General features: G+C 39.2%; 1 protein-coding gene across 1 annotated transcript in view; it reads left to right on the forward strand.

Moving 5' to 3' along the window:
- The window catches only part of LOC150080172 (uncharacterized), a 52,249-nt gene that overhangs the window by 4,519 nt on the left and 33,712 nt on the right, over positions 1-14,018 (forward strand). The window contains exon 3 of the mRNA XM_090380634.1: positions 12,294-12,426. Within this exon, the coding sequence (XP_090236760.1) occupies positions 12,294-12,426 (133 nt within the window). The remainder of the gene's footprint in view (positions 1-12,293; positions 12,427-14,018) is intronic.

Consider the following 14,018-nt stretch of genomic DNA (forward strand, 5'->3'; position numbering starts at 1 on the left):
TCTAAGGAGGTGCATCCAATTCATGTTGTGGACAATGCAATGTTCAGTCTGTTTGGTGTGACATAAGCACTGGGAAAGGAAAAATGAGAGTAGGTGTGTGTTAGAGGCCTAATGAATCTGATGAGTATAATGAGCAATTGTGCAGAGAAATAGAGTGGGCCACTAAATTAGAGTGTCTTATAATGGGGGATTTTAATTTCCCAGATATTGACTGGAATTTGTGGGTTGGTCACTCACACACTAGCAAAGCTTTTGTGGATTTATTGGATGATTGTTTTCTACAGCAGCATGTTCGGGAGGCAACTAGAGGGAGTAATTCGCTTGATCTGAATATCATTAATGATTCTTCATGCATCAAGAATCTGCAGATAAAGGAACAACTAGGTGGCAGTGATCACAGGGTGCTGAAGTGGGATTTACTCAAAGAGGTAACGACCATCAAGGGTAAAGGGAAGGGTTTTTCTTTCGTAAAGGTGACTACAGTGGTCTAAGACAGTATTTAAATTCTATAAGGTGGAACCAACTGATGATGTTACCAACAGCAAATTCAAAATGGTAAGCATTCAAAGAATTAATCTTCGAAGCCACTAGGCTTTTCATACCAACAAAGAAATATTGTTCAAGATTTAGGCCTAAATGGATGTCAGATGAACTAATTAGACATGTTTGTTTGTTATTTGATTTTTAGGAACATTAACAACTAAGGCCATATTGCTCCGGGGATATGCGGTGGTCATTCCCTGACCTTTCCGCATCCTCCGTATTTGGTGGTCACGGGCTCGAACCCCAGTCTAATCAAGAAGCGTGTGCTACACACTGCTGCTCCTGCCCACCTGGCTATGGTGGCGCTAATTAGACATGTGACAGAGAATAAAAATGCATGGGATACATATAAATTAATATGTGACACAGAAGCCTATGGTAGATATAAGCCGGTCTGTAACCAAGTCACAAAGGAGGTTAGGCAGGTGAAGGCAGATTACGAGAAATCTTTGGCAAAGGATGCAAAGAAAAACAGCAAAGAGTTCTTTACTTATGTAAACTCTAGAAGGAAGGGGATGAATCAGATTAGTCCACTTGATATCGATGGTTCAACTGTTGATGATTCTGCTCACCTAGCTAACAAACTGAATGAATATTTTGCATCGACATTCAACTTGAGGAGTTATTCAGGGAGGGGAATGCCAGAGGTGTATTCAACTCTGGCAGTAAAATAGATAATCGTGTAATAACTGAGAGTAAAGTGGAGGAGAAATTGTTGAAGATTTCACACAAGAAAGGCACCTGGGGTGGATGGAATCTATCCAGTTATATTAAAGGAGGCGGGAAAGGAAGCAAGCAAACCTTTAGCCATAATTATGAGAGCTTCCCTGGACACAGGGGAGGTACCCATGGATTGGAGATGTGCAAATGTGACCCCAATCCACAAAGGAGGATCAAAGGGAGACACAGGTGATTGCAGACCTGTTAGTTTAACTTCTGTTCCAGGGGAATTAATGGAGGCACTGGTTAAAGAAGCATTGCAGGATCATCTAGACAAGAGTTCAGTTATAGCTCGGACACATGGGTTTGTATGTGGGTAGGAGCAGCTGTTTGTTTGTTATTTGGTTTTTAGAAGCATTAGCAACTAAGGCCATATTGCTCCGGGATATGCGGTGGTCATTCCCTGACCTTTCCACATCCTCCGTATTTGGTGGTGACGGGCTCGAACCCCGGTCTAATCAAGAAGCGTGTGCTACGCACTGCTGTTCTTTCCCACCTGGCTACGAAGGCACCTGCAGGAGCAGCAGTGCGTAGCACACGCTTTTTGATTAGACAGGGGTTCGAGCCCATGCCCACCAAATACGGAGGATGCGGAAAGGTCAGAGAATGACCACTGCATATCCCCAGAGCAATATGGCCTTAGTTGCTAATGCTCCTAAAAACCAAATAACAAACAAACAACAACAACATGGGTTTGTTAAGGGGAAGTCTTGTCTGACTAATTTGATTTAATACTATGATGTTGTCACAAAGGAACTGGATGCAAAGAATAACTTTGATATCATATATTTGAATCTTAGAAAAGCCTTACTGTTGCACATGGATGACTGCTGCACAAATTGGAGCAGTGTGGCATTGGAGGCAAATTGCTGCTATGGATAAAGGATGGTTGAGTGGGAGAAGACAGAGAGTAGTAATCAATGTACACTGTCTTCATGGGCTAATGTTATTAGTGGAGTCCTTCAGGGTTCAGCATTGGGTGCATTGTTGTTTTCTGTATTTATAAATGATATTGATGATGGTATATCAGGCTTAATGTCCAGGTTTGCAGACAATACAAAGGTTGGCAGGGTTGTTAATGACACTAATGACAGTAGATGTCTGCAACAGGATCTAGAAAAGTTGAGCAGATGGGCTGAGAGATAGCAAATGAAGTTTAACATTGACCAATGTAAAGTACTACATATAGGAAGCAGTAATCCCGGAGTATTGTATCAACTCTGTGGTACCACACTGACAGTGGTAGAGAATGAAAAGGACCTGGGGGTAATTGTGGAGGCAGATATGAAGTTTTCTGAGCAGTGCAGACGGTCTGCAAGAGTAGCGCATGGTGTCTTGTCAATGATATACAGGAATTTTTCTAGCAGGGATAAGGAGGTGATTATTCCCTTGTATAAAGCAGTGGTTAGACCACACCTTAAATACTGTATACAAGTCTGGAGGCCTCATTTTAAGAACAATATAGAGCTGCTGGAACGAGTACAGAGAAGGGCAACAAGATTAGTGAATGGAACAAAGGGTTGCTCTTACAAAGAAAGGCTTAAGTTTTGCAAATTACAGTGTCTGGAGACTAGGCACCTGCGAAGTGATCTGACTGAGGGGTATAAAGCCTTGATTCGTTTGAGCATGCTCAATGCTGATGGGATTCTTCCTTTGCTCAGAATAATCACCTGAGAGGGCATAAATTCAAATTGAGGAAAGACAGTTGTAGGATAGATGTGCGGAAGTTTGCCTTTAGCCAGCAGGTGGTTTATTGTGGAACAAACTTCCATCTGTCATTGTAGAAGTTGATAGCTTAAATAGATTCAAGGAAGAACTTGACAAATATTTGGAGTGAGTGGATGGGTGAAATAAGGGTGTTTTTTTTTTTTTCTTGGCTGATGCTATATAAGCTTGCTTTCTTGCATCATGTGCCTGTGCTAATGCTATCAACTGGATGCTGCTACCTTAGATTTAATATGCTTCTTAACTAAGAGCATAACACTTTCTGGACTGTTCATGTATTTATGTCTTTAAGTACAGTATTAGCATTAGCATTAGTAGAGGCATATGATGGAAGAAAGCAAGCTTATGCAGCATTAGCCAAAAAAAAAAAAAAAAAAAAACTCTTCCACTTCACTCCTTCGTTTGTTCAAAATACCTGTTCAGCTGAGCCTTAAATTTATTTAGGCTATCAACTTCCACAACAAGGGATGGAAGTCTTGTCCACCAACCAACTATCTGCTGCCTAAAGGCAAATTTCCGCACATCTATCCTACATCTGTCTTTCCTCAATTTGAATTTATGCCCTCTCAGGTGATTTTTCTGAGCTAGAGGAAGAATCCCATCAGCATTGAGCATGCTTAAACCTTTCAAGGCTTTATACACCTCTATCAGATCACCTCGCTGGTGCCTAGTCTCCAGACACTGTAATTTGCAAAACTTAAGCCTTTCTTCGTAAGAGCACCCCTTTGTTCCATTCACTAATCTTGTTGCCCTTCTCTGTACTCGTTCCAACAGCTCTACATCCTTGAAATGAGGCCTCCAGACCTGTATACAGTACTCTAGGTGTGGCCTGACCATTGCCTTATACAATGGAATAATCACCTCCTTATCCCTGCTGGAAAAATTCCTGTATATCATTGACAATACTCCATGAGCTACTCTTGCCGCCCGTCTGCACTGCTCAGAGAACTTCATATCTGCCTGCACAACCACCCCCAAGTCCCTTTCATTCTCTACCACTGTCAGTGTAGTACCACAGAGTTGATACGTTGCTCTGGGGTTGCTGTTTCCCATGTGTAGTACTTTACATTTGTCAATGTTAAACTTCATTTGCCACCTCTCAGCCCATCTGCTCAACCTTTCCAGATCCTGTTGCAGCAGCATAGTGTCAGTAGTGTCCTTGACAACCCTGCCAACCTTTGTATCATCTGCAAACTTGGACATTAAGCTTGATATACCATCATCAATATCATTTATAAATACAGAAAACAACAATGGACCCAACACTGAGCCCTGAGGGACTCCACTAATAACATCAGTCCACGATGAGCAGTGTCCATTGATTACCACTCTCTGTCTTCTCCCCCTCAACCACCCCTTTATCCATAGCAGCAATTTGCCTCCAATGTCACACTGCTCCAATTTGTGTAGCAGTCTTCCATGTGCAACAGTATCAAAAGCCTTTCTAAGATCCAAGTATATAATATCAAAGTTATTCCCTGCATCCAGCTCTTTTGTGACTGCATCATAGTATCCAATCAAGTTGGTCAGGCAAGACTTCCCCTTAACAAAACCATGCTGTGTCTGAGCTATAACTGAAGTTCTTGTCTAAATGATCCTGCAGTGCTTCTTTAACCAGTGCCTCCATTAATTTTCCTGGAACAGAAGTTAAGCTCACAGCTCTATAATTACTTGTTTCAGCCTTTGATCCTCCTTTGTGAATTGGGGTCACATTTGCACATTTCCAGTCCATGGGTACCTCCCCTGAGTCCAAGGAAGCTCTCATAACTATGGCTACGGGTTTGCTTACTTCCTTTGCTGCCTCCTTTAATATAACTGGATAGATCCCATCCAACCCGGGTGCCTTTCTTGTGTTTATCTTCAACAGTTTCTCCTCCACTTTACTCCCAGTTATTTCAAGATTCTGTAGCTTACTGCTAGAGTTGAATACACCTCTGGCATTCCCCTTGCTGAATAGCTCCTCGTGTGTGAATGTCGATGCAAAATATTCATTTAGTTTGTTAGCTACCTGAGCAGGATCATCAACAGTTGACCCATCAATATCAAGTGGACCAATCTGATTCATCCCCTTCCTTTTAGAGTTTAGATAAGTAAAGAACTCTTTGCTGTTTTTCTTTGCATCCCTTGCCAAGGATTTCTCGTAATCTGCCTTCGCCTGCCTAACCTCCTTTGTAACTTGGTTGCATATCACTTGTATCTATCATAGGCTTCTGTGTCATGTGTTAATTTGTAAGTGTCCCATGCATTTTTCTTCTCTGCCATATGCCTCATTAGTTCATCTGACATCCATTTTGGCCTAAACCTTGAACAATATTTCTTAGTTGGTATGTAAAGCCTAGTAACTTCCAAGATAAGTTCTTTGAATGCTTCCCATTTTGAATTTGCTGTTGGTAACATCATCAGTTGGTCCCACTGTATAGAATTTAAATACTGTCTCAGTCCATCGTAGTCGCCTTTACGGAAGCAATAACCCTTCCCTTTACCCCTAATGGTAGTTACCTCTTTCAGTAAATCCCACTTCAGCACACTGTGATCACTGCCACCTAGTGGTTCATTTATCTGCAGATTCTTAATGCATGAAGAATCACTGCTGATAGTCAAATCAAGAGTATTACTCCCTCTAGTTGCCTCCCGAACATGCTGATGTAGAAAACAATCATCCAATAAATCCACAAAAGCCCTGCTAGTGTGTGAATAACCAGCCCCCAAATTCCAGTCAATATCTGGGAAATTAAAATCTCCCATTATAAGACTCTCTGATTTACTGGCCCACTCTATTTCCCTGTACAGTTCCTTATTATACTCATCAGAGTCATTAGGCCTATAGCACACTCCTACTCTCAATTTTGATCTTCCAATGCTTTTGTCACACCAAACTGACTCAACACTGCACTGTCCAGTGATGTCGACTAGCTTCTCTTCCTTGGTTTTTATGTGTTTCTTAACTAATAGCATAACCCCTCCCCCCTTCCTATCCTGTCTATCCTTTCTGTAGACGTTGTACTCCCCAAATTGCAGTTCTGCATCCCTTATATCTGTGTGACACCACGTCTCTGATATCCCAACAATATCTGCCTTGGATGTTTTGAGCAATACCTCAAATTCATCAAATTTATTTACTAAACTCCTAGCATTGGTGTACATGCAAGTATACCTGCACCTGTTTCTATTCTTAGCTACCCTAACACAACCCATGTGTTTACTTGTACCGCAATGGCTCCCAGCAGTCTCTGAAATACCATGCATCTTGTTTTTCAGGCTTCTGCTCATTCTAATAGAAGCCCTTCTCTGTACTTGTTCCAGCAGCTCTACATCCTTCTTGAAATGAGGCCTCCAGACCTGTATACAGTACTCAGTGTGCAGCCTGACCATTGCCTTATACAAGGGAATAATCACCTCCCTATCCCTGCTAGAAAAATTCCTGTATATCATTGATAAGACACCATGAGCTACTCTTGCATCCCGTCTGCACTGCTCAGAGAACTTCATATCTGCCTGCACAATCACCCCCAAGTCCCTTTCATTCTCTACCACTGTCAGTGTAGTACCACAGAGTTGATACGTTGCTCTGGGGTTGCTGTTTCCCATGTGTAGTACTTTACATTTGTCAATGTTAAACTTCATTTGCCACCTCTCAGCCCATCTGCTCAACCTTTCCAGATCCTGTTGCAGCAGTGTAGTGTCAGTAGTGTCCTTGACAACCCTGCCTACCTTTATATCGTCTGCAAACTTGGACATTAAGCTTGATATAGCATCATCAATATTATTTATAAATACAGAAAACAACAATTGACCCAACACTGAACCCTGAGGGTCTCCACTAATAACATTAGTCCATGATGAGCAGTGTCCATTAATTACCACTATCTGTCTTCTTCCACTCAACCATCCCTTTAACCATAGCAACAATTTGCCACCAATGCCACCCTGCTGCAATTTGTGCAGCAGTCTTCCATGTGCAACAGTATCAAAAGCCTTTCTAAGATCCAATTATATATTAATATCAAAGTTATTCCCTGCATCCAATTCTTTTGTGGCTACATCATAGTATCCATTCAAATTGGTCAGGCAAGACTTCCCCTTAACAAAACCATGCTGTGTCTGAGCTATAACTGAATTCTTGTCAAGATGATCCTGCAGTGCTTCTTTAACCAGTGCTTCCATTAATTTGCCTGGAACAGTAGTTAAACTCACAGGTCTATAATTACTTTTGTCAGCCTTTGATCCTCTTTTGTGAATTGGGATTACATTTGCACATCTCCAGTCTGTGGGCACCTCCCCTGAGTCCAAGGAAGCTCTCATAATTATGGCTAACAGATTGCTTACTTCCTTTGCTGTCCCTTTAATATAACTGGATTGATCCCATCCACCCCAGGTGCCTTTCTTGTATTTATATTCAACAATTTCTCCTCCACTTTACTCTCAATTATTACAAGATCATCTAGCTCACTGCCAGTGTTTACTTCATCTATGGCATTCCCCTTCCTGAATAACTTCCCATGTGTGAATGTAGATGCAAAATATTGATTTAGTTTGTTAGCTACCTGAGCAGGATCATGAACAGTTGAACCATAGATATCTAGTGGACCAATCTGATTCATCCCCTTTCTTCTACAGTTTACATAAGTAAAGAACTCCTTACTGTTTTTCTTTGCATCCCTTGCCAAAGATTTCTCGTAATCTGCCTTTGCCTGCCGAACCTCCTTTGTAACTTGGTTACAGATCAACTTATATCTATCATAGGCTTCTGTGTCACATGTTAATTTATATGTATCCCATGCATTTTTCTTCTCTGCCATATGTCTCCTTTGTTCATTTGACATCCATTTAGGCCTGAACCTTGAAAAATATTTCTTAGTTGGTATGTAAAGCCTAGTAGCTTCCAAGATAAGTTCTTTGAATGCTTCCCATTTTGAGTTTGCTGTTGGTAACATCATCAGTTGGTCCCACCGTCTAGAATTTAAATACTGTCTCAGACCATCGTAGTCACGTTTACGAAAGCAATAACCCTTCCCTTTACCACTGATGGTAGTTACCTCCTTGAGTAAATCCCACTTCAGCTCGCTGTGATCACTGCCACCTAGTGGTTCCTGTATCTGCAGATTCTTAATGCATGAAGAATCACTACTGATAATCAAAGTAAGAGTATTGCTCCCTCTAGTTGCCTCCCGAACATGCTGATGTAGAAAACAATCGTCCAATAAATCCACAAAAGCCTTGCGTGTATGAGTGACCAACCCACAAATTCAAATTAAAATCCTCCATTATAGGACTCTCTAATTTACTGTCCCACTATTTCCCTGTACAGTTTCTTATTATACTCATCAGAGTCATTAGGCCTATAGCACGCTTCTACTCTCAATTTTGATCTACCAATGCTTATGTTACACCAAACTGACTCGACACTGCACTGTCCAGCGATGTCGACTAGCTTCACTTCCTTGGATTTTATGTGTTTCTTAACTAATAGCATAACCCCTCCTCCCTTCGTATCCTGTCTGTCCTTTCTGTAGGCGTTGTACTCCCCAAATTCCAGTTCTGCATTACTTATATCTGTGTGACACCATGTCTCTGATATCCCAACAATATCCGCCTTTGATGCTTTGAGCAATACCTCAAATTTTCAAATTTATTTACCCAACTCCTAGCATTGGTGTACACGCAAGTATACATGCACATGTTCTTTTTCTTAGCTACGCTAACACAGCCCATGTGTTTACTTGTACTCCAGTGACTCCAGCAGTCTCTGAAATATCCTGCATCTTATTTTCCAAGCTGCTGCTCATTCCAATAGAAGCAGTGCAAGAATCACTTTCACATCTGCCAGTGGCTACTTGTTAATCTATTAGTCCTTGTATCCCCCCAATCTAGCAGTTTTCCGATACACCTAACACTGCCTCGATAGCATCAGCAAACATTCTTGCACCCTATCTATTTAAGTGTATCCCATCCCTGTAGAGGCAGTCTCTCCTGTTAACAAGTACAGACCCGGCCGAAAAAAATTCTACCCCTTGAGCCTTTCACAATCTTTCCAGGGCCGAATTGATCGACAGGGCTCTCATCATATACTCCCTCCTATCGTGTCTGGGCAGAATTGCAGGCACTTTCAAATTCAACCCTAATTCACAGCTTTTTTTCAACAGTGACCTGTACTTGTTAAGTAATTCCTCCAGTCTCCTACTCTTAATATCATTAGTGCCAATGTGTACAACTATATCACCTTTTGTGCCTTTAAAAGATGATATCAGCTCTACAACATCATCAACCTTTGCCCCTGGCAGACATACCTTGGTCCTGTTCCACTTATCCTTTTTACAAAGTATGTTTCCCGTTTCCCTGACAGTAGAGTCACCAACAACTACTAGTTCCTTTGGGACCAGTGCATTCTGCCTTTGGGGTTGCCGCTGTGTTGCGTGATAACACTTCCTGGACTGTTCATGTATCTGTCTTTCAAGTACTGTATTCTATGATATGGTGGCATGCAATTTTTTGTCAGTAACACCTAGTATAATAAATACATAAAAAAAAAAAAGTAGACATTGCACTCCCCGTGTTCGAACTCTGCTTCCCTTATAGAATGACACCATGTCTCTGATATCCACACAATGTCTACTTTTGGTGATTTGATCAGTACATCAAATTCATCAGATTTATTTACAATGCTTCTAGCATTAGCATACATGCACATATACATGCACTTGTTCTTACTCTTAGTTCCCTAACGAAGCCCATGTGTTAGGATAACCACTTGTTCCATGATGACCCACAGCAGCACTTCAAATCCCTGATATCTTTCTTTCCAGGATTTCTGGAAAGAAAGATATCAGTGATATCAGCTTCATTTCTGTCATTAATAAGAAAACTTAAAGCGTGATATGTCGTCAGCAGTATCATTAATAAATATTGAAAATAATAAGTAGCCATCACTGAACCCTGAGGGATTCCACAATAACATTAGTCAGAGAACAACAATATCCATTAATAACTACCGTATGTCTTCTGCCACTCAATTAATCCTTTATTCAAGCAGTAATTTGTTCCTCATGAGGAATAGTGTCATGAGCTTTATTGAAATCTAAGTATATGATGTCAGAACTATTTATTCCAGTTCCTTTGTTACAGTATCATAATAGTTAATCAGATTGGTCAGACAAGATCCCTCCCCTCCCAAGAACTGCATTCCTACTAAGATGATCCTGCATTACTTTTTTAAGCAGCGACTCCATTGTTTTCCCTGGAACAAAAACAACCTTATAGCTTTGTAATTACTCACTTTTATCTTCGATCCCCATTTCTGATTAGACGAGACATTTGCAAATCTCCAAACTCTGGGGAACTCCCCTGAATACATGGATGCTCTCATAATTATGGCCAAGTGTTTGCTTATCTCTTTTGCAGTTTCTTTTAATGTAAGAGATAAATGCTGTCTGCCCAAGGTGTATTATTTACTTTGAATTTACACAATTTCTTTTCAACTTTCTTCTCAGTTATCACAAAATCATTTAGTTCCCATTTATAACTTGGTATACTTCTGTTATCCCATCCCTAAAAATTTCTTTATGTATGAATGCAGATGGAAAATGTTTATTTAGTTTGTCAGCAACTTGAACAGGATTGTCAATAGTTATGCTGTTCATAGTTCTAGTGGGCGTGTAGTTCAAACACTTTCCTTTTAGTGTCAACATAAGCAAATAATTCCTTTCTACTTTTCTTTGCATTCTTAACCAAAGACTTTTTCATAATTTTGCTTTGACTAAACTCTCCTTAGTGACTTGACTACAGGCTAGTTTATACTTACTGTAGGTGTCTGTGTCCCCTGATAATCTGTAATCATCGAATGTATTTTTCTTTTCTGTCACTAGTTTCATCTGACATCCAGTTAAGTCTGAACCTTGAATTGTATCCATTAGTTGGTATAAAAAGTTTAGTAGATTCAATGATCACTTTTCCGAATACCTCCCCTTTATAATTTGCAGTTGTTGACCTCATCATTGAGTTCCACTGAAAAGAATTTAAAAATTGTCTGAGACCATTGTTTTCACTTGACAGTAACTATATCTTTAAGTAAATCCCGCATCATTGCTACCTAGTAAGTTCCTTTATCTGAAGATTCTTAATGATGAAGAGTGACTGCTGATAGTCTATTGAGGAGCATTTTTTTCTTGTGTTGGCTTTCTAACACACTAGTATAGAAAACAGAAATATATAATATTTAATCAGGTTTTCAGACATGAACGCCCCTTAACAAATAGGATGTCTAGACAGGATGTCTAGACGATTGTTTTACTGTAATGTTTGATTCTGTTGTTATTTTTCTTTTTATTTTTCCATTATTAGAAGTTAAAGTAATTTGTCTGTAATTACTCTTTCACCCTTTGAAATTCTGAGTCTGTAATTCACCGTTTGAAACATTGCCATATTTCCAGTCCCTTTGAAATTCCTTTAAATACACAGATGTTCTCATTACTATAGCGAAAAGTTTCAATTATTTCAAAAAATATGTTGCTTTGGGAAGTTATGATAAAATTTTCCATGGTCATATTTAATTTACAGTTGTAACTATGGCAATTTTCATTTTTTAAACTTTTAACTTTTAATACTTTTTAAAGCTTTAAAATTTTTTAAAAACTTTAATCATTTTTAATCTTGTTTAACACTTTCGCTGCTGGCTTTTCCAATGACCTTTTTGATCTGCGATTGAAAACCATGGGACTGAGTCAATCTGGACTGGAAAAGGCAGAGACATTTTTGGGCATTCTTCTCACTGTGACCGAATTAATCAACCTCTGGTGAAGGTTGCTTGACAAAAATATGTAGTTTTTCTTCTTTTAAACTGGAAGAAAAAAAAAGTTTTAAAAGTATGGTGATTTCCTCTCTAATTGGATTAAAAGCTAATGCTGCAGAAGGAAGCAGTGAATGTGAAGCAGTAATGCTGAGTTCAAGAAATTTTCTGAAGTGAGTGATACAATGTGATTGTGGTAGTGATCGCTTTAAAAATTATTCCATAATTTTATTTACAGTATTCGAAGGCTCACACTAAAGTACTAGCAAAGCCATACAGTATTAGGTTTCAGAGATATGAAATTTCCAAAAATTGTTCAAGTGCTATTCCCTGTTTTGCCAGATTTTTGAGGGCCTGTTATAATTGATTTTTACAAGAATAATTGGTTGGTTTATTACCCTTTGGATGTACTTGTTTTGTTACATAACAACACATTAGAAGATTGATAATAAAGTAAAATATTAAAAACAACACAGGTATATAATTAATTCTGTTTAATTTTAGTTTAAAATTATTTTTACAGGATTTATTGAAACATGGAAATGTTATCCAATTTATTTCTCGAACAACTGGACGTAGTCTACAGATTCTTCAGGCTTCAGATAGTCTTTTAGTTATAGATGGTTTAGGTGGAGAAGGACATCAATTTTTTAATGGTCAGTAATGTAGCCATAACTGTGTTTAATATTTCATGAAATTTTAGTTATCTAAATTCATGTTTTCCCAAGTCTGATAATAAGTTCCCAAGTTTTTATTATAGTGAAATTTTAATTAAAATTTCACTTTAAAAAATGTTCCTGTCCTGGACAGCTTTCTTTATTGTTTGTGCTTTGTATACATCACAGTTATGAGGCAATATTTAGGAAAAACTGCAAGTTAGGGCTAAATTTGAAAGTGGCTATAATTTTTCTCACATGTGATAAGGTAGAGTATAATTTTTCCCTGGAGAGATTGTGGAAGGCTAATGGAGGCAGAATTTTTCTTGACATGTCGTGCACTTTTCAACAGGCATCATTCTTACGAGGATGGGTTATGCTAAAATAGAAGGTGTGCAAAAATGTTTGCTGAAGTTATTGAAGCAGAGTTTGGTTGGGATACTGTTTGGTGGGGAATATAGAGACTAATAATTAAATTAATTGCAGCTGTAAGTAGAGGAGAAATGGATGTAGTATTTCTTTTGGGACATGCAGCAGCCTGGAAAACATGGTGTCTGTGGGTCTTGGAACAAGCAGTTTGTGTGGGCTGTGTTAGGGTATTTCCAAACTCATTGAACATGACTGCAGTAGCACACGTTCAGGAACCAAGAGCACAAACAAATAAGCATATATTTAGTTCTTCACTAAAGCTAGGAGCATACTAAGTCAATTTGATCAATTAAAATTTTTGCTTGAGTCATGAAATGCAAACATTATGAGGTGTGGCAATAAAGTTCTTGGACTGGTGCTGTTGCAGTTGTTTGATGAGTTTTTTTTTTATATAAACCCAACGCACAAGAGGTATTAGAACCTATAGTACTTAGTAGTGTGCTTGGGTTGGAGGCTGAGAAGACGGAAGAAGATATTTATTCACATTGAACTTGAACTTCTGAAGACTTAATTTTCAGGAAATACGTATGAAGGAAGGTTGTTCCAGAAAACAGCAGTTGAATGAATAAACGAGGAAGATGAAAAGTTCGTTCTGTTAGTTTGAAGTTGGACAGTAAATGGATGTTGGCTGGTGGCGGCATACGTTCGGACTGTTTTGAAAGAGAGAGAGTGGGAATTGTAGAAGCCAATTCAGAAGAACAGTGCCCATGGAAATATCTGTAAAAGAGGCATGCAGCAAAAACAGTACATCTCTGAAACAGCGAGTGGAGAGACTCTGTTAGAGATGACTCATTAATTAACATAACTGCCCTCTTCTGAATGAATCAAGAAGCCTGAGAGAGGTTTTGGGGACACCACCCCTGATGTGGGAACAATATTCTATGGTAGGGTGGATTTGCAATTTGTACAGAGTGAATAGCTGTTTGGAAGAAAAGTAACACCAAGAGCGAAAGAGAAAACCAAGTTTTTTAGATGCAGAGGAAGCAATATTTGTAATGTGCTTGTGCCAAGAGAGATTAGAAGTCATTGTAATCCCCAGAAGAGATATATCATTTTGTCTAGAAATCAGAGTGTCACCAAAGATAAGCATGGGAGCAGAAGAATCCTTTTTGCGAAATATAAGACAAGACTGAGTTTTAGAAGGATTTAAATCAACTAAGTTG

Source organism: Mastigoproctus giganteus, chromosome 9 (assembly GCF_048544385.1).
Source record: "Mastigoproctus giganteus isolate SK-2022 chromosome 9, ASM4854438v1, whole genome shotgun sequence".
Lineage (NCBI taxonomy): Eukaryota > Metazoa > Arthropoda > Arachnida > Uropygi > Thelyphonidae > Mastigoproctus > Mastigoproctus giganteus.